Source organism: Lipotes vexillifer, unplaced genomic scaffold (assembly GCF_000442215.2).
Source record: "Lipotes vexillifer unplaced genomic scaffold, Lipotes_vexillifer_v1.1 scaffold58, whole genome shotgun sequence".
NCBI lineage: Eukaryota > Metazoa > Chordata > Mammalia > Artiodactyla > Lipotidae > Lipotes > Lipotes vexillifer.
Window position 1 is genome coordinate 4,280,620 of NW_006781997.1, and position 24,179 is coordinate 4,304,798.

A 24,179-nucleotide genomic window follows, 5' to 3' on the forward strand; every position below is an offset into this window, starting at 1 on the left:
TTGAGAATCTGCCTGCCAATGCAGGGGACACGGGTTCGAGCCCTGGTCTGGGAGGATCCCACATGACGCGGAGCAACTAGGCCCGTGAGCCACAACTACTGAGCCTGCGCGTCTGGAGCCTGTGCTCCGCAACAAGAGAGGCCGCGACAGTGAGAGGCCCGCGCACCGCGATGAAGAGTGGCCCCCGCTCGCCACAACTAGAGAAAGCCCTCGCACAGAAACGAACACCCAACACAGCCAAAAATAAGTAATAAATAAATAATAAATAATTTTTTTTAAGAAAAGACAAAATTAGATTTGGAGCTTAAAAAAACAAAACCTTCCTAAGAATATTCAAGTTGAAGTTTAGTTTGTAAACTGTCATCTTGAAAGTCAAGTATGTAAGGCAGGATAATTTCTCTAAAAATAAGGGTTAGCAAGCCAGTTTTGAAGAGTGGTATTCTTCATCAACTTCTCCCAAAACAGAACAGTATAGAAAGAGTCAATGGAACAACAATGACAACATCAGGTTAAGGGAAGAAAAAGATCACTCCAAGTCAATGTGAGTACAACTAGTCACACCAGCCAAAGCCAACATAGGGACCAAACTGCTAAAAGATGCAGAAGATCGTGAACCCAACTCAGCCTTCCTTTTCTGATATAAGGGATCAAATTTCTCTTCTGTCCTGTCCAGGTGTCACGTTCTGAAGATGTGATAAAATGAGAGAAATGCTGTGTGTTTACATGCCCCAGATCTCAGTTGTTGCCTATTATTAAATTATAATGAAATCCAAATAAAAAGGATCATCTCTCTCTTTAGAAACACTCATCATATACAATTACTTACATGAGTTAATACCTTCAAATTATTTAGAATGGTACCTAGGATACAAAGTGTTAAGTACTCATTAAATAAATAAATACATACATTAAAACAAACAAACAAATAAATAATGCCTGTTTTCCTTTTAGACAATGTTCCATGGGGTTAGGGACTTTTCTATATCCGTCACTATCTCAAACACCTTGTACGTGTGACAGCTTTCCAAATATTGTTTGAATCAAAATGAAGTTAAATGTTTTTCTATTTGCAACAGCTGGTTTTTAAAAACCAAACATAATTATAAAGATACATAAAATATTTAATCCTGTCATTACAAACTAGCATGAAGAAGTAAGCAAGAAAAGTGTGGAAAAGCAAGAAAGGAAAAGAAAATCATTAGTGTGGTAGATATATGGATTTTGTGATCTTTAAGAGTGCTCACAAGCATGGAAGATAGGCAATTAATACTAAATCCATTTTTGTATAATAAAGTAGAATGATAAGCATTTTTGCAAAATTAAAGTGAGTCAGATTACTGTGCTTGACTTATGCAACTGATTCTGTTTGTTTTGAATAAGTTTCAAATTCATTTGTTCTTTGCACAGGTAAGTGAGCTACTTACTTTGCAAACTTAACAAAGATGAAATAACTAGTAACTTGTTGCTATTAATAAATCAGAATATTTTTCTAATCATATTTATTTCTTCCAAGAAGAAATAACAACATATATATACTGTTCTCCAAATCATGATGACGATACCATACCAATCTCTCCTTAAACTTCTATTTGCATTCCAATGAGTTCTAACAAAAACAGTGAGGAAAAGTCTAAATTGATAATCAGTGAGAACTTGTTTGAAATGTTTTTAGTTGAAATATATTTGACATATAACACTATAATGTAAGGTATACAACATGTTAATTTGATACATTTATATATTTTAATATGATTGTCATTGTAGGGATAATTAGCACCTCTATCACATTACATAATTATCATTTCTTCTTAGGGGTCGGAATAATTAATTTCTAGTCTCTTGTTTGATGATTATAATACAATATTTTTGTCTATATTCACTATACTGTACATTAAATCTCTAGGGCTTATTTGTTACTCGTTGCAAGTTTGTACCCTTAAACAACATGTGTCCTATTCTCCCACCCTCCATCCCCTCATGACCACCATTTCATTCTTTGTTTTTACCAACTTGTCTTTTTTAGATTCCATATGTAAGTGGAGATCATACAGTACTTGTCTTTCTCGGCCTAGCTTATCTCACTTGGCACAACGTGCTCAAGGTCCATCCATGTTGCTGCAAATGACAGGATGCTCTTCTTTCTCGTGGTTGAATAACTGGAATTTTTTTTAAAGATTTTTATGGAACAGTTGAAAGGAAAGTTTGCAAAATTATAAATATTTTACACAAATAGATAAGAATGTATGCCATTACACTAAGTTGTTGTACAATACATACAATTTCCTAGATCAAAACCACATAAATATAGTAAAACTCTAATTTGGTTGCATCCTCCCAAAGTCATGGTAGGCATGGTAGGTAAACATTTCTGGAAGAAGTTCAAAGAAAGAAAATGGGAACACACACACTTTACTCACCGTTACCCCACAGGCAGCATCCCTCTCACATTTTCATTGATGTGCTGCAAAAACGTAACTAAACCCTAGCAGGGACAGGGTATGCCCTGTGTATACAAATGCCATCATTAAAAGTTATTTGACAGGTTCATCAGGGCACAGCCATCACAACAGCAGGAGGCAGCTGTAGCCCAGGGTGGGGAACTGAAGCTGAGGGTTGGCTGCGGTATCACCTTTGGCAAAACACCCAAATTATTGCCTGTCTGAAGGTCTGACAGATAAAGATTCCTTTTCACAGATTAGAAGTTAATAACTGCATTCCTGGAATTAAAAGGGAAAAAGAGATGAAAATAGAAAAATGTGAGTGGCAGTGAGAGGGAAAAATAATTAATGGGAAACCATGAAAGGAGTCTGTCCTAAGCAATGCTCTCAGTTTTCAGCAGACTCCCTGGAGGATGATATCTTTTCTTATGAAAGCCTTTCACCACCCACACCTGCCCCAAAGATATATTTACGGTTAGTACTCTCTGTCCCAATTTTTCAAAAGGACCTACACCTGTATTTGAACATGCACAATGCCATTGGAAACCCAAATAAGAGCGCAGAGGTGACTTCTAGCTTTGACCATGGTTATATTTGCCATCCTGTGCAGTGTTCCTAGACTGGTAAGCCTGTTTCAATTCACAGTCAGACTGAACCCCAAACCTTCTTGAGTGGTTCTGAAGACCTCTAGCAGACCTAAAAGTAAGACTCACAGTCTGCATAGATGTTTGCTTCACAACTGGCAGTGCTGTGTTTCACAGAACTTGGACTTGCTGTCTAACAATGACCTTCCTCCTCACCTCTATCCTTGTCTGGGAAGCAGGTTCCATCTTTGTAGTCTCAAATTCCCACCAGACTGGGAGACAGCAGAAAGGCAGTTCATCAAGTAGGCAGAAAAATCAAAAAAATAAATCCTCTACCTTTTGTGGAATGCAGTGAGTCACCCTGGATTGTGGGAAAAGCCATCAATGACACCAAATGGAATAGCATGTGGCATTTGGCACCAGACATGAGACCAAGAGCTAGCAGACAATGGACTGATTCCTTGGACAAAAGGAATAAAGGGCCAGGAACCCTAGGAGCTGCCTGCTTTGAGCACAGTAGGCCAGTTCCTCTCAACACATCCCCTGTTCCATGAGCAGCTGAGAAGGGAAACCCTTTATCTTCCCACGTGTGAATAAAAGCAAACTGTCCTACAAGGAAGAATGAACTGCCTGCCTGGAGCCAGTCCTCTGGATTCTCTGGCAATCTGACAATCTGTGCAGCAATTTATCCTCCTGCCGCATTCTCCATGGCCTGTCTGCCTAAGTCTCCAGACATTACAAGGTAATATTTTGTTTAGTAACTGTTCCAAGTCATTACAGATGGGTCTATGCTTTTGATCTTGAAACTGACAACAGTAAGTTATTGTTTCATCTGTGAAAAAGATGTGTTTAAAAAATGGTATGCATGCTGTTAAAGGAAATCAAAGAGACCCATCCCTCTCCATAACCAGGGGTGAAAAACAGAGAACAAATAAAAAACTTAAGTCTTGACACATCTGTCATAAATCAAATTGAACAACAACAAAAAACTCCTAAAAACCTTCATTAGCCTTACGAGCACCATCTTAAGCACACATTTAATTTCTCATGACAGATAAGAACATGCCAATGAGATGAAGTGATGCTCCCTGGGTGAACCACTGGCAGAGCCAACCACTCGGCACACCATCAGCCAGCTGCCAGGAACGTGGTACCTGGCACGGCCCAGATCTGGGTGCAGCGGCACGCTGATAAAACAGTCTCCAGAAATGTTGAAGCTGCAAACGCCACTGGACTTGTGTCCATTTTCCTTTTGTTATTTTTTTTTTCTATGCAGTCAAATGGTAGGGTTTGTCCTTGCTTGCTAATTGCAATAGGTCACTGTACAAAATTACAGAATTTTCAGGGCCATTTTCTTTGAAAAGGAGGGAAATTAGCATAAAAAAGGGATATTCCTGGACTGTGTCATTAAAACCATAGTCACGTAAGAATGTAAGTGGTATCCCTGGAGAGTTTTGGTCTCTGGTTCCCAGACAAAAATCAGTGACAGATGATAAATGAACCAGGCGGATTCCTAGACAAAGGTGCGGCTTTACTTGGGGCTAGGGACTCAGGTCAAGAAGCGCTTTCACAGCAGAACCCACCTAGGCCGTTACTTCTCTCCCAACAAAAGATGGCAATTTGCTGAAATGAATCACAGTGCATCTCTGGGAAAGTGTTTGAGGAAAAGGAGGAGGTGGAGGCCAATATTTCTTCTCCTTGAGGATTATGGTTATGTTAATGAGACATCTAGCATGGAACTTTCTGGCTGATATAACCTTTTTTATAAGTTTACGATTCTTTCTGTATTCTACCTTGGCATAAAAGGCAAAACAAAGCAAAACAAACAAAAATCAGTCCTTCTCAAGCATTTCCACCAAAGTAGCCTCAGTCATAGAGGAGAATGCACCTCTGGGGTGGTTGAGGCCCAAAACAACTTTCCATAAGCTTCCTCAAAGGCTTTTGCTTTATCATTAAAAGTCCTAAGAATTTTGCATTCTCCATAATATGGCTGTGAGACATAAACCATGTATAAAATAGAGGCTGCCAATCTTGCATGTTTCTCTATTTGGAATTTTTTAAAAAAATCAACAGGCAAGGCATAATGATTAGATCTTACTGCAATATGCCAGATATTGCATATTGCAATAAGTATCATTCTAAACTATTATCACAGAAATCTTGTTGCAATTATGAGTCAAAACACTTAGTATTATTTCCTACTTTTCCCATTTCTCTTGTTCCTGGTGTAATATAAATATTAACGGTTGACTTCATATCGTTGTACTTTTAAGTCACTGACAATGGTTAAAAAAATACTGGGGGTGGAGGTGGAAGTACAGGAAGTGTAAGAGAACAATTCGGGAACTTCCTGGCTTTTCTATAGTGCAAATCATTTAGCACAACACAGCTAATTTAACTGACTACAATTAGGTTCACTGACCGTGATGTCTCCCTTAATTTTTTGACTAAGATGCATTTTTTTTTAAACCTTGAATTCATACTAGCACGCTGCGTGTGAGTGACTTCTCAGAACTCCGTTTGGTTCTCAGACCCCTAGGGGAAGGCCTGCAGAGGTCTCCATTTCTTGTTCATCATTCAGCAAGTGACGAACAAGAACTACAGCTCACTTCTTCTGCACAAGCCACAGGATCAGATGGCTTTTGTCACCCTGAATGGGAATGGCACTGTGCTTAAAAGTGGGATCCCTGGAGTCAAATGCCCAGACTTGAATCCCAGATCTAGTTAAGTGATTGTAAGCAAGTTACTTGACCTCTTTGAGCTTCAGTTTCCTTATGTGTGGAGGCTAATAATAGGCCCCCTCTTACAGGGCTATTACGAGGGTTAAGTGAGTAACTCTGGAACGCCAAAGCACAGTGTACAGCACAGATGAACGCTCCACTGCAGACACCTTCTTTACTGTTTAATGGTCTTTTCTATATGATAAGTAGAGTCCGAAAATTTTAGGTAAATCAAGTCTTTCTTTAAATGAGGAGGGGATATTTATTGATAGAGGAATCTTTTTTTTTTGTGCGGTACGCGAGCCTCTCACTGTTGTGGCCTCTCCCGCTGCGGAGCACAGGCTCCGGACGCGCAGGCTCAGCGGCCATGGCTCACGGGCCCAGCCACTCCACGGCATGTGGGATCTTCCCAGACAGGGGCACAAACCCGTGTCCCCTGCATCGGCAGGCAGACTGACTCTCAACCACTGCGCCACCAGGGAAGCCCAATAGAGGAATCTTACCGTAAATCTTCCTACAGTGTGAAAAAAGACACTCAAATTTATAAACTTATAGATTTTTAAATATATAAAGTTTGCCAAGATCAAGCTACATGCAGTCAGACTCATTAAACGCTGACTGAGCATCTGCCAGTGTAAGACTACGCTAAGCAACAGAGGATAAGCGAAGGATGAATAAAATGCAATTCCTTCCTCAGGAAACCCCCTATCTGGTAGAGAAGCTAAAATAATGATCTCAACCTGAGATTGGTGCTGCACTGACGGTTTAGAAAAACAACATGAGTCCAGACGAGGGACCGACTGGAGCTGCTGGACATCAGAGGAGGTTCTAGGGTAAGTGGCACTGGATTTGCTGTGTGTGTGTGTGTGTGTGTGTGTGTGTGTGTGTGTTAGAAGGGGCAGAAAAGCAGGGGAAAAGATAGAGGAAGAAATAACACATGGAAGAAATAACATCATCAAATGTACCGAACATGAAACTGTGTGATGTGTTTAGGAAAAGGCACAGGAGATGCGGAGACTCAGAGATGTGGCTGGAGGACTTCCCTGCTGGTGCAGTGGTTAAGAATCCGACTGCCAATTCAGGGGACATGGGTTCGAGCCCTGGTCCACAAGACCCCACATGCCACAGAGCAACTAAGGCCGTGCACCACAACTACTGAGTCTGTGCTCTAGAGCCCGCAAGCCACCACTACTTAGCCTGCGAGCCTAGAGCCTGTGCTCCGCAACAAGAGAAGCCACTGCGACGAGAAGTCCGTGCACTGCAACAAAGAGTAGCCCCCGGTCGCTGCACGACAGAAAGCCCACGCGCACCAACGAAGACCCAACGCAGCCAAAAATTAATTAAGTAATTAATTAATTTTTTAAAAAGATGTGGCTGGAAATGTGGGTGGGAAGAGAGTGAGCGAGCGAGCCTTGAACCATGCTAACAAGTGTCTATGGACAGTGGGACACAATTAACAATTTTTGAAATAAGGAAAGAAAGAAATTATTACAACGATATTTAACAAGATAGTCTTAGATGGTCCGGAGGGAATGGAGACTGGTGAAAGGAGAGAGGGGAAAATCAGGAAGCTCTTTCTATAGAAATAGATACAAAGATGTGGACTGGTGGTGGCAGTGAAAATAAAAAGCCAAACTGAATGCACCATGGGCTTAGGGAACATGGGTTCTCGGCTCATCTCATGAAGCTGGATGGAGAAAATCTGTCCACGAAGCTCTTTCTGGCTCAGGGAACCCCTGCCACAGGCTTGGACTGATTTGGGTAATTTTAGGTCACCAGGAATGCACCAGGATGGGTAGGGTGGGGTGTGCTGCCGCATCTCAGCCTCTGCTGGGTGGAAGGAGCGTGCTCGGGGTATTGAGAGGGACCAATGTGTTCTCTGCTCTTAGACATCTTAGACAAAGAATAAACTGTGTGCAAGGCCATTGGGGAGGAAGAGCAAGAGGAGGAAGGGGAGTAGGGAGGGAGTGATGACGGTGGCTAACATTTACTGAATGCTTGTTATGTGCCAGACATCATTCTTGTAAGTTATATATACATGTGCCTCAATCGCCCATATGTGGCCGATACTATCATTTTGCCCATTTTAAAGATTGGGATACGGAGATACAGAAAGTTAAGTAATTTGCTCAAGGTCATGTAATTAAAAAATGAGTAGTAAGGCAGGAATTTGGAGCCAGGCAGTTTAATTCCAGAGTCTGCACTCTTAAGCCCAAGTGAAAACTCTGCACAGAAACAGAAGTGCTCATCTCAATCTGTGCCGAAGGCCAGCCTGGTGTTATTGATCCACAGTGACCTACGCGGGGAAGTCTCTGAAACTACGTGAGAACAAGGTCCTCTGAGATCCCAAGGAACCAGTATCTGGCTCCCACCAAGATTCCTCCAGCAGGTCCTTCAGGGTGTCTAGGAATAGCCCTAAACTCTGTCCACTGGGGGAAGATCAACTTTCATGGAAAACTGGGACCTAGTCAATCTTCTTGAAATATCAGGAAACAGAAATGACAGTTTCTCTGGGATCCCCAAAAGCAGTCGTGACAGAAACAAACCTCTGGGTGAATTCTTTGCGGTAAGACTGGAAATGGAACTTAACCAGTAAAGGTTAGAGGGTCCCTAACAAGTTTTAAAGTTGAGAATAATGATCTTCAGTATGAATTCATAGCCTTCCCTCTTCAGTGTCATAAATAAAACAATGTGAGACGTTTCATATTTTAAATGTAGGTATACTGCTATGGCACAATGCCTGAATCAGCACCTACTCTTCCCCCAAGTTCAAGATACTTTAATATTTTATATAACTAACCTCTTATTATTTTACATCACAAATATAAAAGGGAGGAGACTGAGAATCAGTACCAAAGCAGCAATCTGAACTGTACCATACAACAGCTAAGAGCTTCACGATGCTGATTGGATTCTAGACCGGAAAAGGGCCATTAGTGTTTCTTTTGAAGGGAGGCTCTGTTACTTTGGTCTCTTAAACACAAATGCAGAATATACCCTTAGTTACAGTGAAAACAATCTCTACTCATCAAAGTAGGATACTTCTTAAACATTTTTTTTGGCCAGGATATTAGTTCACATGATCTTAAAAGTCAGTATGTATGTTTACAGCCCCCAATTTTTATACGTTTAAAAGTTTATGTTTAAAAGTAACTTTAAGATCTTATTTTGTTCTTAAACAACATATATTCTAAAGTGAGGTTGATCTAGTTTATCAACTTTGCTGCATCCTGGTTGTTTCAAGAGTATTTTAAAAGGGAGAATCAGTGTCTTAACTCAGCCATAGATATGTAAGTACATTCTTTTAACTGATGTTTGAATCTGAAATATCAGCCCTCATTACAGTATAGGACAAACAGAAGAATAATAACCCCATCTTATTTGTATCAGGTCTCTTAACAATCAGTGAGATCAGGTGCATATTTTGCTTGATCACTGTGAAAGCTGGTGTGGGTCACACTGTTTATAGTATTAAACGTTTTGCTACCATGAATGAAAGCACCCAAAGTATATGAACCAAACATTTAAAACAAAATCGGCATGGGGGGTGAACCATTACAAATGAACTGCATAAGGATTAAAACTGTATAACTTCAGCATATCCACAACGGTTAATGCAATCACATTCCAACTATGTCCACTCTTGGCAGAGCTTATAAACAGGGATGCCAGAAAACATTATTCTTTTTCCAAACATTAACTCCACATTCAAAAGTCTGATAGTGTTGAGTCTTAAAATCTCTTGGCAACGGGTTTTAGCCATTAATTGAAAAAAACTCAGCTGGATAAACCAAAACTATTCAGCTGTTTCAGCCACACATGTAACCTTTAGAGCCCTGTATACTGGAACTGCAGGAGGTATTCTAGAACGTATGTTCCCCGCCGTGGGGAACTGCAGTGGGCACTTCCCTCGACTGCCGCCCAGGCAACAGCGCTTTGGATCCCTGAGACCCTCCCTCCACAGTCCTGTGGCCACACTGGCTGCAGAGGGGCCTTCCCCACTCCAGGGAGCTGGGCGACTATCCCAAAGGAAGGGACACTCCCTGAGCTCACACAGGCCAACAAAGCACTCCTCCCCCTCTTCCTTCTCTCTCTCCTCTGCAGATGATACACTCCTCCAGGAGGTTCAAACTGACCAGGGGACTATTTTAACTTATTTTAATTTATTTAATTAATTTAATTTATTTATTATTTATAATAATTATTTTAATTTATTTAAATTAAAATACAGGTCTAAAGTTAGAGTTCTTGGGCAAAGAAAATCTACTTTTTAAAGAAACATATGTTTATTAGAGGAAAAAATAGAGAGTAGAGAAAATATAACAATACCCAGAGTTGAACCTTTTAAAGTCCTCCTTCTAACATTTTGCTATAATTATGTTCTGTCTTACTTTATTCAGAGGCTTTTTTCTATTATTAGGACATTACTGTGTATTCATATTTTACCTAACACTATATCCTAAGCAGCTTTCTATGTTAACAGTCTTTTCACCAAGTAGCTGCTTAATATTGCAGGTATTACATGTTTTACTGAACTGGTTCCTCACCATTCAATTTGCCAATTCACTTTTAAAACCATTTATTCATGGAGTATCTACTACATTCAAGTCACTGGATTAAATATTGTAAGTATACATATATGAATAAGTGGCTCCTCTCAGAATGCTCTTCAAAACTACAAAAGACACAAATATATATATGCAGCATACACACATATGCATGTGTACACCTGCTATACCTGGCCCTAATACACACATATGCATGTGTACACCTGCTGTACCTGGCCCTAAGCCACTTATTTTTTTTTTAAGGGCACATTAATTTTACTCAGGATGAGATAGAACTTTTTCAGCCTATATGTAATAAAGATTTTCCTAACAAAGAAAATCTGTAGTTCTGACTACAAGAAAATTTAGAATGTAATTCTTTTTAAATATGCTTATAGGATTGAAATATTCTAACTTCCTTTCCATGTATTCCTTTTATTGCTAATTTCTGTTATTCTTGTCTGCTGGATTTGCCTTAACATGACTGATCAGGGAATCTTTTACATAGCCTCAAAAGAAAGAAATTCTGAGCATCGTTAAATATTTTATCTTAAGAACATCCCCAACCCAAAGTATTAACTACACCTGTGTTTTAGGCAAAATTGCTGTATGATGTAATACTGGGCTGGTCCACCTGGGAAGGGTGATAATGCACTGAGTTTTTCTTTGGGTGTTGGTACTGGGAGAGGAACAGACATCTGGAAACAGATGTTTTGGAGCCACAAAGACTTAGATATAAATTTTCCTCTCAGCCCTTAACTAGCTTTGTGATCTTCAGCATGTTCCTAAAATAGAATAAAATAAAATACTCACTGTACCTCAGTTTCCCTGTTTGTAAAAAGGAGTTAATAATATTTACCTTGCAGGGTGGATGTAGGGATTCCAGAAAATCTACGTGACGCCAAGCATGTGCCTGACATACAATGAGTATGCTTATTTCTATAATGAGTACATATTTTGTTTTTAAAAGACAAACATAACTATGTAGGGAGAAATTTAAAGAGAAAAACGAATTTACTGGGCTTTATTGAAATGAATTGCAATTCATTACTCACTTCCTAGTGAAGAGTCTAAATCTTGAAAATTCAAGAAGCTGGAAATGTGGACTAGAGTGCCCTGAGGCCAACCAAGATCACCTTGTAACCCAGCTCCTAAAACGTAGTTAATCCCAGGCTTTTCCTCCTTTTTGTGTATTTGCGAATATACATCAAAGACAATGGAGTAAACGCCTTGGTGTGGGAAAGCCACATCCATTCTCCAATCCTGTTTCAGGACGATTTGCTCCCCTCTCTAGTTCTCACCTCAGCCCCCAAGCTGAGAGAGACCCAGAGCAACAGAGGTGATTAGCTGCTGCTCTGTCAGCAGGTGGAATTAACTGCTCATCTTCTGGAAAAGTAGATGCTTGCCCACAGAGACTAGTGTGGAAAAGCCGTTTCTGGCCCTGCAGCACTTTCCCTCGCGTTTTACACAGGAGCTCTGACACTCAGTGCCCTCTGAATCTGAAGGAAATTTCCTGGCTAATGAAGGATTCCCTGAAGAGTGGCTCCATAAATTACCACACATTCGATTACCAGAGCTAACAGAACAGTAAGTGTTCCCAAGGGCCGTAAGCATCCCTGGAATTCTCATTTTTCCCATTTGAGTCAAACTGGAGTTAAAAAGTTGCAACTGATTATATGAAATCAACCATCTTTACTCTGTCAGAGTAATTCAACCAACATTAAAATACAGATAATATTCCCAGGGATTAAAAAAAATAAATCTTAAGTTTTTTCCTCCATGGGGGCCAGATAGGTTTAGACCTCTGAACAGTCTTGGGACTGGTCTGGGCTTCCACCCTGGGAGGAGTTAGGAAGCTCTGGATGTAAAGGTAAAGACAGCCTTGAAAGCTGTGTGTTTGAGAGAAATTACCTATAGAACCAGCAGGAGGACAGGGTTTTGCTTAAAACCTGTATCATTTTTGGAGTTGTAACACACAGAGAATTTCAAAAAATCTCTAATCTCAGAAGAATCTGTACATAAGTCCTGTCTTTGTTTTCTAATCCACGAAACCCAAGTTGTTTCCTTGGGCTAAGGACTGTAGGGTCAGTGCTAATGGTGATTTCAGACACCAGTGTGCTAACAGCACACCCCAAAACACAAAAAGCTTAATTTCAGAAGGTTACTCTGAAAACTGTCCTTTGCACTTGCCCTTCCCCTACCCAGAAAAACTGACCCCAGACATATGTGTACAGTCCCTTCACTCACTCCATTTGGGTCTCTGATCAAATGTCTTCTTACTGGAGAAGCCTTCCTGACCATCCCATTTGAACACAAACACACTCAGAATCAGACTTGGTATCACCTTAGGATGACTCCCTTTTCTTATTCCTTATTTTTCTTTCTCACTGCCTCTCATATTATAGATGTATTTGTTTGTTTGTTTTCCACCTGCCCCTCTACCAGTGTAAGCACAATGAAAGGAGGAACTTTGTTTTTTCACTGCTGTATCCCACCCAGTACTCCACAGAGCACCTGAACACATGACCACTGTTCAATAAACATCTGTCACACGAATGAATGAACTGTAGGTGTTTTAGCCAAATGCTATATGTCTCCAATTGTCTTCCGGACAAGATATAAACTAACTAAGCTCCTGAGACCCACACAAGGCTGCTATCCCCTCAGACGTCTTTTTGTGCAGCTTATGAAACAAGTGTATCCATGTGAGCTACCCTGAGGGTCTACAAGGAGCAAGTTCCTCTTCTGATCTTCCCAGGCTGTAACACTGATGAGCGTGCCACGTGCCTCCTCCCTGCATCTCAAATTTTCCCATGCTCAGTGAAACCTAGATCTCTTTTCTTACCATATTGATCTGAAGAGCTAGTGAACAGAAGGTAGTCAGAAGCACAGGTCTGGGATTCAATATCCAAATCTCCCAACCTCAGAATCAATCTCTTCCCCTTCGGTACTGTGATCGTCTTTTCACAAATAGTGTGATTGGGGTAAGTCCCTGGATAATTCTTAGATGTCATGGTGCCACTGTCCTTGTAGGTCACTATGTGCCCACAGCCATCACCTGTTAAAGAAAAAAGAATACAAAAAGTAAGTGAGGGCTTCCCTGGTGGCGCAGTGGTTGGGAGTCTGCCTGCAGATGCAGGGGACGCGGGTTCGAGCCCTGGTCTGGGAGGATCCCACCTGCCGCGGAGCAACTGGGCCCGTGGGCCACAACTACTGAGGCTGCGCGTCTGGAGCCTGTGCTCCGCAACAAGAGAGGCCACGATAGTGAGAGGCTCGCGCACGGCGATGAAGAGTGGCCCCCGCTTGCCGCAACCAGAGAAAGCCCTCGCACAGAAACGAAGACCCAACACAGCCAAAAATAAAATAAATAAATTAATAAACTCCTACCCCCAACATCTTCTAAAAAAAAAAAAAGTAAGTGAAATTAATTTTTACTGAGGACTGAAAACGTCCAGTTTCATCTTAGATATTCTACTCCTTCTATGGAGAGAGAGGGAAAAGCTAAAAAAAATAAAAAATAAAAAAGGACTGAATTATTAAACAGTATTTATTATTCCAGGTTATTTCATCTCTTGTTTCTCAGTTTAATCTTCTGAACACTGTTGATCAAAATGTTTCATGTATTAGCATGGTAAGCCCTTTGCAAACACATCATTTAGTCAAATTACTTTTTCTAATCATCTATCCAGATATCTACCCATCCACACTTGCACAGTGGGCCCTTGGCATTCACAGATTTACCATTTGTGGTTTTGTCTACTAGCAAGCCAATGCCATGAAATAATTTGCAACCGAGAAAATACTACTACTCATTTCAGGGGTTACTGTCCTGATCAAATGGGATCATGTATGCAAAATGCTCCTGGTAGATTCTGAGGCTTATGCTGAGAGGACTTTGTTTAAGAGCCTGTCATTCAACTGGGGACTAACAAGCATCTGACATGCACATCTCAGTTAGTAACAGTCACAGATTTGGAAGTTCCTGATAGACTCAATATGTATCATGAGCGTCAAGGATCTACTGTATTGAGTGCTTGCCACCTGCCAGACATGGCATTGTTGGAGACACACAAAAGCAGCAATGGCTGCTCAGGACTCAGAGTGAAATGGGAGAGTTCCATGTTCAGATAACTATAACACTAGGTGCCCCTGCCATAGCAGGAGCTTAAACAAAGGGCCAAAGAGGGCAAGAGAGCATCTATCTCAGTGAGTTCTCCCTACTTCACTAAAACAAGGAATTCTCTTAAGACTTTCTGAACAGGGAAGTTAATCAATTGACCAACAAGTTGTTCCCGTATATTAAAGTGACCAGGTTAATCACCCAAACATCTAATAGCATGCACAACTGGGTGGGCTGCAAGGTTAGGAGCAAACACTGCACGCAAAGTACGAGGTACAAAATGCCTGTGGTTACTACAGCTTCAAAGAAACAAAGCCAGAATTTTTGCCCTTCACCGGAGGGAGAGAAAGTAGAAGTCTGTTGGAGAAGGAACTCTCTGAGGTGGTAACAGAAGGCATCCCAAAGCCTCCTATGGACAAGCCCCAACTTGGGCATCCTGGGAATCTGAAGTCCAAGGCAGGCTTCTTCCTTCTCCAGGCTAGTCCCTGCTAGAGGATTCATCTGGGGTCTTCCTTTATTCTACCTCCTTCTTGCCCTGAGGCTTGCAGCCCAAATGACATGGGGGCCTAGTTAAAATAAGGGGTTGGGGAAAACTGCAGAATCTATCCCAAATCAGCAGTCAAGCTCCAGGCAAGGACCCACCCATTATGCAGAAACTCACAAGATTCCAAGCAGGGAGGCTGCACTGGGGGAGTTGACCTATAGGAGCAATGAGTTAGTACCAGAGGGAAATGGAGATAGACAGCTAAGATAAAACTACTCTGAAACCTAGAGGTCCAGGCAGAAGTTGTGGAATTTATACAGTAGGCAATAGGGGTCCACAGAGGTTTTTGAGAAGGGAGATAATGAAAGAGGTGCTAGAAAAAGTTTTGATACAGGAACTAGAATGCAGGAGAATCTGCCTGAGAAGAGCAGTAGGAGGGCTAGGAACGGGGTGGCTGGAATGGAAAGGGAAAGAAAAACAGGGGGTTCACAAGAAAAAAATCAACAGGCTCACGTTTCGGTTAATTATAGTGGGAAAGACAAGAGGAGAAAAAAGTTAAAAAACGTTGAGACGTTGAGTCCAGAAATGATGGGAACACTGAGGCTAATATGACAGAAAGGGAAGCCCAGAGGGCAAGCAGGTTTGGGGACAAAGGTTGTAAGTTTGGTTCTTAAGTTTGAGGTGATAGCTATATTCCTTGGGCTCTCTGGCAGTAAGTACCAAATTGTTGAGAATTAAATGAAAATTATACTAAAGCATACGGTGCAGAAGCACGTAGCAAATTTAAATTTAGAATTATTTACCTGCTCTTAAAGGCTTTTGTAAAAAAAAAAAAAAAAAATCCAATTGACAATTTCTCTTGGAAACTGGAAGACAGGGCAATCATACCAGCAGGTGTTCTCACAGGGCTGAAGGCGGTGGCTGCCCCTTTAAAGGAGACAAACGCCCTAGCTCCCCACAAGGTCCTGTAACTCGTTTCTAAGACTCGCCCACCTTAGGAGGCAGTGACTTTGAGCACCCTGATGAAACAACACTAGGGTAACTAGTGTACAAGTATGCATATAAATATACACATAACTAACCCCCTCTAAGCCACCAAGGTATCACCTGTGAAACCTTTAAACGTCTCGTTTCTTAGTACTATGAAATTATGCTTTTATAAGAGAAAAGAAAGTGAAATCTTTTCCTAGAAAACATCCCTAGACATAAAATGAGCCTCAGTTACAGGTGAATTAGCCCACACATGATTACTGTATTCGAAGTTTTAAGCGACAAGTCATGACAAAGGAAAATTCCAGGGTGTCGCTTTTATTCAAGCCTGTAATTATGCTTCTTTTCAATGCCTTCTACTCTAACGCCCAAGAGGAAACTCATCTCACCCAGCGACACTGGCAGAATGTGAGCAGGTTTAAGTCTTCAACACTCCCATCCTTACTTTACGTGGGGGATTGTGGCTCAGATGTGGAGAAGCTTCCCTTTTCCATTAACTATCAGAATGAAACTAGGTCTTTCTTCTGCCAAAAAACCTGAAAGGAACGGCTGAGTCCTAATTTATTACAAAGCAAACTGTCATCAGAAGTTGCAATTTCACCCCGGCCTATGGAAGACTACTTATGGAGTCTGCTGTGGCAAGCACTAATATAATAAACTTATTTCCTGGGTACTAATGACATCAGGAATTTTCAACCTACTGTCTTTCCACCGTTTTGATGGCTTCAAAGGACTAGATATAGTTAACAATATTATAGTATATAATTGGAAGTTGTTAGGAGAGTACATCTTAGATGTTCTCACCACAAAAAGGAAACAGTGATTACGTGAGGTGATAGCAGTGTTAGCAAATGCTACAGTGTTAAATAACTTTGAAATACATAAATGTATAAAACCAATGCACTGTAGACTTAAACTTACACAACGTCATATGTCAATTATATCTCAATAAAACTGAGGGAAAAAAAGAACTAGAAATATGCCAAAGAGCAAATGGAAAATGCCTAGGGAGAGAAAATGCCTATGGTATCATATAATGAATAAGGCATATGCATGCAATTGAAAACAACAGAGAAGCACTATTTCCACGACCTCATTCTAACACTTTTGTAGCTTAACTCAAGAGCCCAACTCTAATTAAGAAACACTGACAAGAAAGACGACAAGAGTTATTTAAAAATCTACCAGTTCACGTTCCATATGCAATGTATCAACATCAATATCATGGTTGTAATATTATACTATAGCTTTGCAACATGCTGTCACAGGGGAAACCAGGTAAAGGTACACAACATCTCTCTGTATTATTTCTTACAACTGCATGTGATCTATGATTATCTCAGAATAAAAAATTTAATTAAAAATTTTTGAAAAAATCTGTCAGTCTGGTTAAGTTTTCCTGGCAGGGGGTGAAAATGAAGGGGCTTTTTCTATTTTATACTTTTTATACTATTTGGATTTTGTGATCTTCTACTTAAATTATTTTTAATTAAAGAATTTATACAAGCTTGCATTAAAAAGATCACCATGGAATGACAACAAATAAAGGAGGCCACTTTTATTCTAAAGTCTCTGTGTACTAAATCCATTAACCAAGTTCTCACATTTGTCTAAAGAGCATAGGGTGTCGTGTCTGGGGAGGTTCATAATATATGCCCCAGTTTACAGATGAGAAGACAAGATGTATATGACTTTCCTTAAGGCTACTCAACCAGTGGTACATACTAGATGACAATTCCAAGATGATCTAGTTCTAGGATTTTAAAAACACTTTTGTCACCTCTTTGATTTTGTAACACAAGTGTATTTGTGTTTAATTTTGGAAAACCACCTGCACTGATGCCCTACCAGACCTCTTTTTAGATACTTTCACAACATCTGTCTATTAAAATGAACAGCTCCCTAATAAGATATATCTGGCAACGGTCACAAATAGATGGAAAACCTTTGGGTAGAAGGTTGAGGAAGAACTTTATTTTTTTTAATTAATGTTTATTGGAGTATAGTTGCTTTCCAAGAGGAAAAACTTTAAAATGAAAGGATCAGGCAGGTCACCATCTAAACTTATTAATGGATCTTAGCATGACAACAAGTGAGAAAATCAGATATTACAAGTCTGCTAGAATAAAATGTGCTCTGCATAGCAACACCCATGAAGCACTCTTGCCAAAAAGCAAAACATTTGAATTGATAATTGACTCTGAATCTCATCAAGTCTTTACGTCTAACTTCAGTTTACAGGAAACAGAAGGGGTAGAAACACAAGTGTACTGACACCACAAGGAAGTCATTAGCTGAATCCAAGTGATATTCTAGGCGCAACTGACCCAGTTTCTTCAACAACGAATTGTATAAAGAAACGTTTAAAAAAGTGTTTATTTTAACTAAAAATAGAATTACCATATGATCCAGCAATCCCACTACTGGGCATATACCCAGAGAAAACCATAATTCAAAAAGATACATGCACCCCAATGTTCATTGCAGCACTATTTACAATAGCCAGGTCATGGAAGCAACCTAAATGCCCATCAACAGACGAACGGATAAAGAATTTGTGGTACATATATACAATGGAATATTACTCAGCCATAAAAAGGAACGAAATTGAGTCATTTGTTGACACGTGGATGGATCTAGAGACTGTCATAGAGTGAGGTAAGTCAGAAAGAGAAAAACAAATATCGTATATTAACGCATGTATGTGGAACCTAGAAAAATGGTACAGATGAACCGGTTTGCAGGGCAGAAGTTGAGACATAGATGTAGAGAAGAAATGAATGGACACCAAGGGGGGAAAACCGCGGTGGGGTAGGGATGGTGGTGTGAATTGGGTGATTGGGATTGACATGTATACACTGATGTGTATAAAACTGATGACTAATAAGAACCTGCAGTATAAAAAAACAAACAAACAAAAGAACAACTAATACTAAACTTTCTTTGGGTTATTTGTATGGAAATATGTTAATATAAATGTTTCAGATATTACATGAAATTTCTAAAACTCTTATATGATCTGGTATAATGTTATAAGTCATAATTCTAGTTATTGCTTTAAAATGTATATCTCAGAAATGACTAAATTTCCTTGTCAATTGCATTATTATGAACTTTCATCAAATCTTTAACTGTGGTCATTTTTAAGTCTTTTGTCATTTACAGACAGTTCTGAGTGTACTCTGATGCTTTTGCAAAAATGTTCCTATAAAAGGGTTTCATCTTCAAGGAATTCATGGAAAAGACTCTGACAAGTACAGGTTTCTGGTAACTGACTGTACAGCTGAACTGAATGAGTAAGCATTTTCAGAACTCTAATGGAAAACTTATGAATTCATTAAAGTGCTAACAGGGGCTTCCCTGGTGGCGCAGTGGTTGAGAATCTGCCTGCTGATGCAGGGGACACGGGTTCGAGCCCTGGTCTGGGAGGATCCCACATGCCGCGGAGCAACTAGGCCCGTGAGCCACAACTACTGAGCCTGCGTGTCTGGAGCCTGTGCTCTGCAACAAGAGAGGCCGCCATAGTGAGAGGCCGACACACTGCAATGAAGAGTGGCCCCCACTTGCCACAGCTAGAGAAGGCCCTCACACAGAAACGAAGACCTAACACAGAAAAAATAAATAAATAAATTACTAAACTCCTACCCCCAACATCTTCTTAAAAAAAAAAAAAAGTGCTAACAAAAGATCAAGATGAAAAAAAATTAATTATGTGGGACTGAGTGAACTGATGAGGATGATTATAATTTTTGTGACTTTTTGTTTGAATAAAAAGAAAAATCCCACAAGGACTCAGAGGCAAAAAATATACAAATCAATCTTCACTGCAAAGTAAAGGAGCTGTTACAGTGGAGGATTACTGGACTGAATGTCAATATTATGACATAGTATGAGTGTGTTTCGTGTTTGGTAATTGCAATTATTGCTGCTTTTGTTGTGGTCATCCATTTACAATGCTTGGTGTCAGTTTATTTATCTCTTGTAAAAATAAAATACAGTGTGTGTGTGTGTGTGTGTGTGTGTGTGTGTGTGTATGTGTAAAAAAAAAGTGTTTATTTTAGATTAAGGGAAACTTAAACACCACAACAACCACATGAATCTTATTTGGACCATGACTTGAAAAACCAATCTTACAAAACCATTTTAAAAAGATAACTGGGGGCAATCTACAGATTCAGTGCAATCCCTATCAAATTACCAGTAGCATTTTTCACAGAACTGGAACAAAAAATTTTTTAATTTGTATGTTTAAAATTTTAAAACACCAAAGACTCTGAATAGCCAAAACAATCCTAAGAAAGAAGTATGGAGCTGGAGGAATCACACCCCCTGACTTCGGACTATATTACAACGCTACAGTAATCAAAACAGTATGGAACTGGCACAAAAACAGACACACAGATTAATGGAACAGGATAGAAAGCCCAGAAACAAACCCACACACTTATGGTCAATTAATCTATGACAAAGGAGGCAGGAATATACAATGGAGAAAAGACAGTCTCTTCAATAAGTCGTACTGGGAAAACTGGACAGCTACATGTAAAAGAATGAAATTAGAACATTCTCTAACACCGTATACAAAAATAAACTCAAAATGGATTAAAGACCTAAATGTAAGACCACTCCTAGAGGAAAACATAGGTAGAACATTCTTTGACATAAATCGCAGCAATAATTTTTTTTGATCCATCTCTTAGAGTAATGGAAACAAAGGCAAAAATAAACAAATGGTACCTACTTAAACTAAAAAGCTTTTGCACAGCAAAGGAGACCATCAACAAAATGAAAAGACAACCTACAGAATGGGAGAAAATATTTGCAAATGATGTGACCCACAAGGGTTTAATTTTCAAAATATACAAACAGCTTACACAGCTCAATATCAAAACAAACAAACAAACAAAAAGCAGCGCAGTCAAAAAATGGGCAGAAGACCTAAATAGACATTTCTCCAAAGAAGACATATAGATGGACAACAGGTACATGCAAATATGCTCAACTTAGCTAATTATAAGAGAAATACAAATCAAAACTACAATGAGGTACCACTTAACACCTGTCAGAATGGCGCTCATTATAAAGTCTACAAATAATAAATGCTGGAGATAGTGTGGAGAAAAGGGAACCCTCCTACATTGTTGGTGGGAATGTAAATTGGTACAGCCACTATGGAGAAGAGTATGGAGGTTCCTTAAAAAACTAAAAATAGAGCTACCACATGATCCAGTAATCCCAGTCCTGGGCATACATCCTGAAAAGACGAGAATGCTAGTTCAAAAAGACACATGTGCCCCAATGTTCACAGCAGCACTGTTTAAAATATCCAAGACATGGAAGCAACCTAAATGTCCATCAACACACGAATGGATAAAGAAGATGCGGTGTGTGTATGTAAACATATATATAATGGAATATCACTAGTCATAAAAAATAATTAAATAATGCCATTTGCAGCACCATGGATGGACCTAGAGATTATCATACTAAGTGAAGTAAGTCAAAGACAAATACTATATGGTATCACTTACATGTGGAATCTAGAAAAAGGATACCTATGAACTTATTTACAAAACAGAAATAAACTCACAAACATAGAAAACAAACTTATGGTTACCAAAGGGGAAAGTGGTGGGGGAGGGATAAATTAGGGGTTTGGGATTATCAGATACACACTACTATATATAAAACAGATAAACAACAAGGTCGAACTGTAGAGCACAGGGAATTATATTCAACATCTTGTAATAACCTATAATGGAAAAGAATTTGAAAGAGAATATATAACAATCTCTTTGCTGTACACCTGAGACACTGTAAATCAACTATACCTCAATTTTAAAAAAGTTGGGTTTTCAAATGCAATACATTTACACTAATAAATACCAATGCTAATTTAAAAAAAGATAATTGGGGTATTAAATAATATCAGGGGAGTATTATTCACTTTTTTAGGTGTGATAATGGTATTGAGGTTATGTGAGAAAATGTCTTTACTTTTAGGGATGCCTACTGACATATGTAGGGCTGAAATGACATGACGACATGTGGTCTGGGATTTGCCATAAAATACTTCAGCAAAAAAGGGAGAGAGGAAAATAAGTAAAAAAGACGGGGAAATGTTGATGGTTACCATAGCTGGATGATGAGAGTTCACAGGGTTTTTTTTTTTTTTTTAATTACAATAAAAAGAAATAAAGGTCAATCTTGAAGGCAAAAAAATACAATCTTGGTTTTACGGTTAAGCTCCACATGGTGTTGGGAGGACTCAAGGGCAGTGAGCCGCGGTGATGCAGTAGTGGGAGGCGACAGGGACACTGAACTGTCACCACCTACCATCAAGGGGGGAACATGGCAAGAAGGGGGATGGAGGAAGTTTGGCCACAGGGAACTTGTCTACTCTTCACAAGCGGCTACCATGCAGCATTTATCATCTTCTTCCTTTGAACTGTAATTTAATTGCCAAAGCACATGATGAGTAAACTGTGTATCATTTCCTCCTCTCCTCAGACTGGAAGCTTCTCCCCCTGTAAAACAGTTGAAGGGTCCACAATGGGCCTAAACCCTGGGGTTTGCTCGGAGCCATAGCTGGTTTGTGAGCCTGACGCACCACCTCCTCACAACAACTTACAGAAATTAAACTGGATGGAAGAAGTTTAGATTTTGGAAAAAGCTGCAAGTACTCATTAATGTTTTATAACTCCCCAGGTGATCTCTACCCCAAATTTAAGCATTTTAATTCTGAGCATTTGGAAACAATCTAAATTAGAAAAGAGTCAGACTATGACACCTCTGAGCAGATTGATATTAAGGAAAAGTTAAGGCCATGTTTTAGAAAATGATTTAATTTTAAAACAGAATACAGACCACATACATAGATATGAAGGAAAAAAGGTTTAAACTGTATACTTTAATGGTGTGGGATTAGAATTGATTTCCATTTTATTTATATTAGTTTTCCAAATGTTCTACAGTATGAATACATTATGCATAAACCAGAAAAATAATATAATTAAAACTACCACATTCACCTAATGTGCTTTGTAACATTAAAGGCTACTTTCAGCATTGGTCTTAAGGTATGCAGATGGGAAGAAGTCTCTAAACCAACATACCCAAACTGGCATTAAAAACTTACTCAACAAACAGCTCGGAATTTAGGATAATGCAGTTCCCATTTGAAGGAGATCACAGTCAAGGGGAGAGAGACGTAAGTTAATAAGTAATTCCTGAGAGTAAAGTGACAGGTCCAAAGGACTCAATATCTGTTCCCCCAAATGCCTGAAATGAATGGATATGCATTTATCTTTCAGACTTTTACATCAGCTATTTAGGAAGTATGGATATACAAGGTATTTTCTAAATAAGCTTAAAACAAATCCCCAGATGCTTGTCTACACGAGTCAACCATTTATTTACTCAAATTCCAGCCACTAAGAAAGAAAAACAATAACTTCCTTAAAAGACTATTTCCCTTTGATAAGTAGTCACATTCCACTAACAGCAAAGTGAAATTAAGATATATTTGATATGGACTAAGTTCTGCAATACTACAAAGAATGATTTAGGCTTTGAAAAATTTTTTAAACTTAATTGCACCTGGAAAATTATTTGAAGTAAAACAACTAGTACAAAAAATACATTTAAGATTAATTATTGACTAGTCCACAGAACAAGACAGCAACCTTCAAACTTGTTGAAGACCCATAGTTAGAATATAGATTTCTCTTCACAACCTAAGCAAGCACACATGCATACACCCACATAAATAACAAACAAAAATCTAATGTTATAATACTTTGTGTGTGTGTGTGTGTGTGTGTGTGTGTGTGTGTGTGTGGTACGCGGGCCTCTCACGGTTGTGGCCTCTCCCATTGCGGAGCACAGGCTCCGGACGCGCAGGCTCAGCGGCCATGGCTCATGGGCCCAGCTGCTCCGCGGCATGTGGGATCCTCCCGGACCGGGGCACAAACCCATGTCCCCTGCATCGGCAGGTGGGCTCTCAACCACTGCGCCGCCAGGGAAGCCCAATACTTTTTATTATATATAATGCACTATGATATTTTCTGTTCTATCCCATTTCGTTTTTAAGTTAAAAGCGTGCTGGCTGTGCCAGATGAACTGACTGCCTACAAATGGGTCACAAGCTGCAATTTGGAAAATAGTGCTCTAAAATATCACGAGTGAAACCGCTTCTAGAAACATGATTTCATTACAGTTGTATCCTTGCTCTTCCTAATATTCAAGTTACAACAGGTCTCAACACATACACCATTACGCATGTGTGGGTGTGAGA

General features: G+C 39.6%; 1 protein-coding gene across 1 annotated transcript in view; it reads right to left on the reverse strand.

Moving 5' to 3' along the window:
- DCBLD1 (discoidin, CUB and LCCL domain containing 1) overlaps nucleotides 1–24,179 on the reverse strand; it is a 65,779-nt gene that overhangs the window by 30,924 nt on the left and 10,676 nt on the right. The window contains exon 2 of the mRNA XM_007454921.1: nucleotides 13,135–13,347. Coding sequence (XP_007454983.1) covers nucleotides 13,135–13,347 — 213 coding nt within the window. The remainder of the gene's footprint in view (nucleotides 1–13,134; nucleotides 13,348–24,179) is intronic.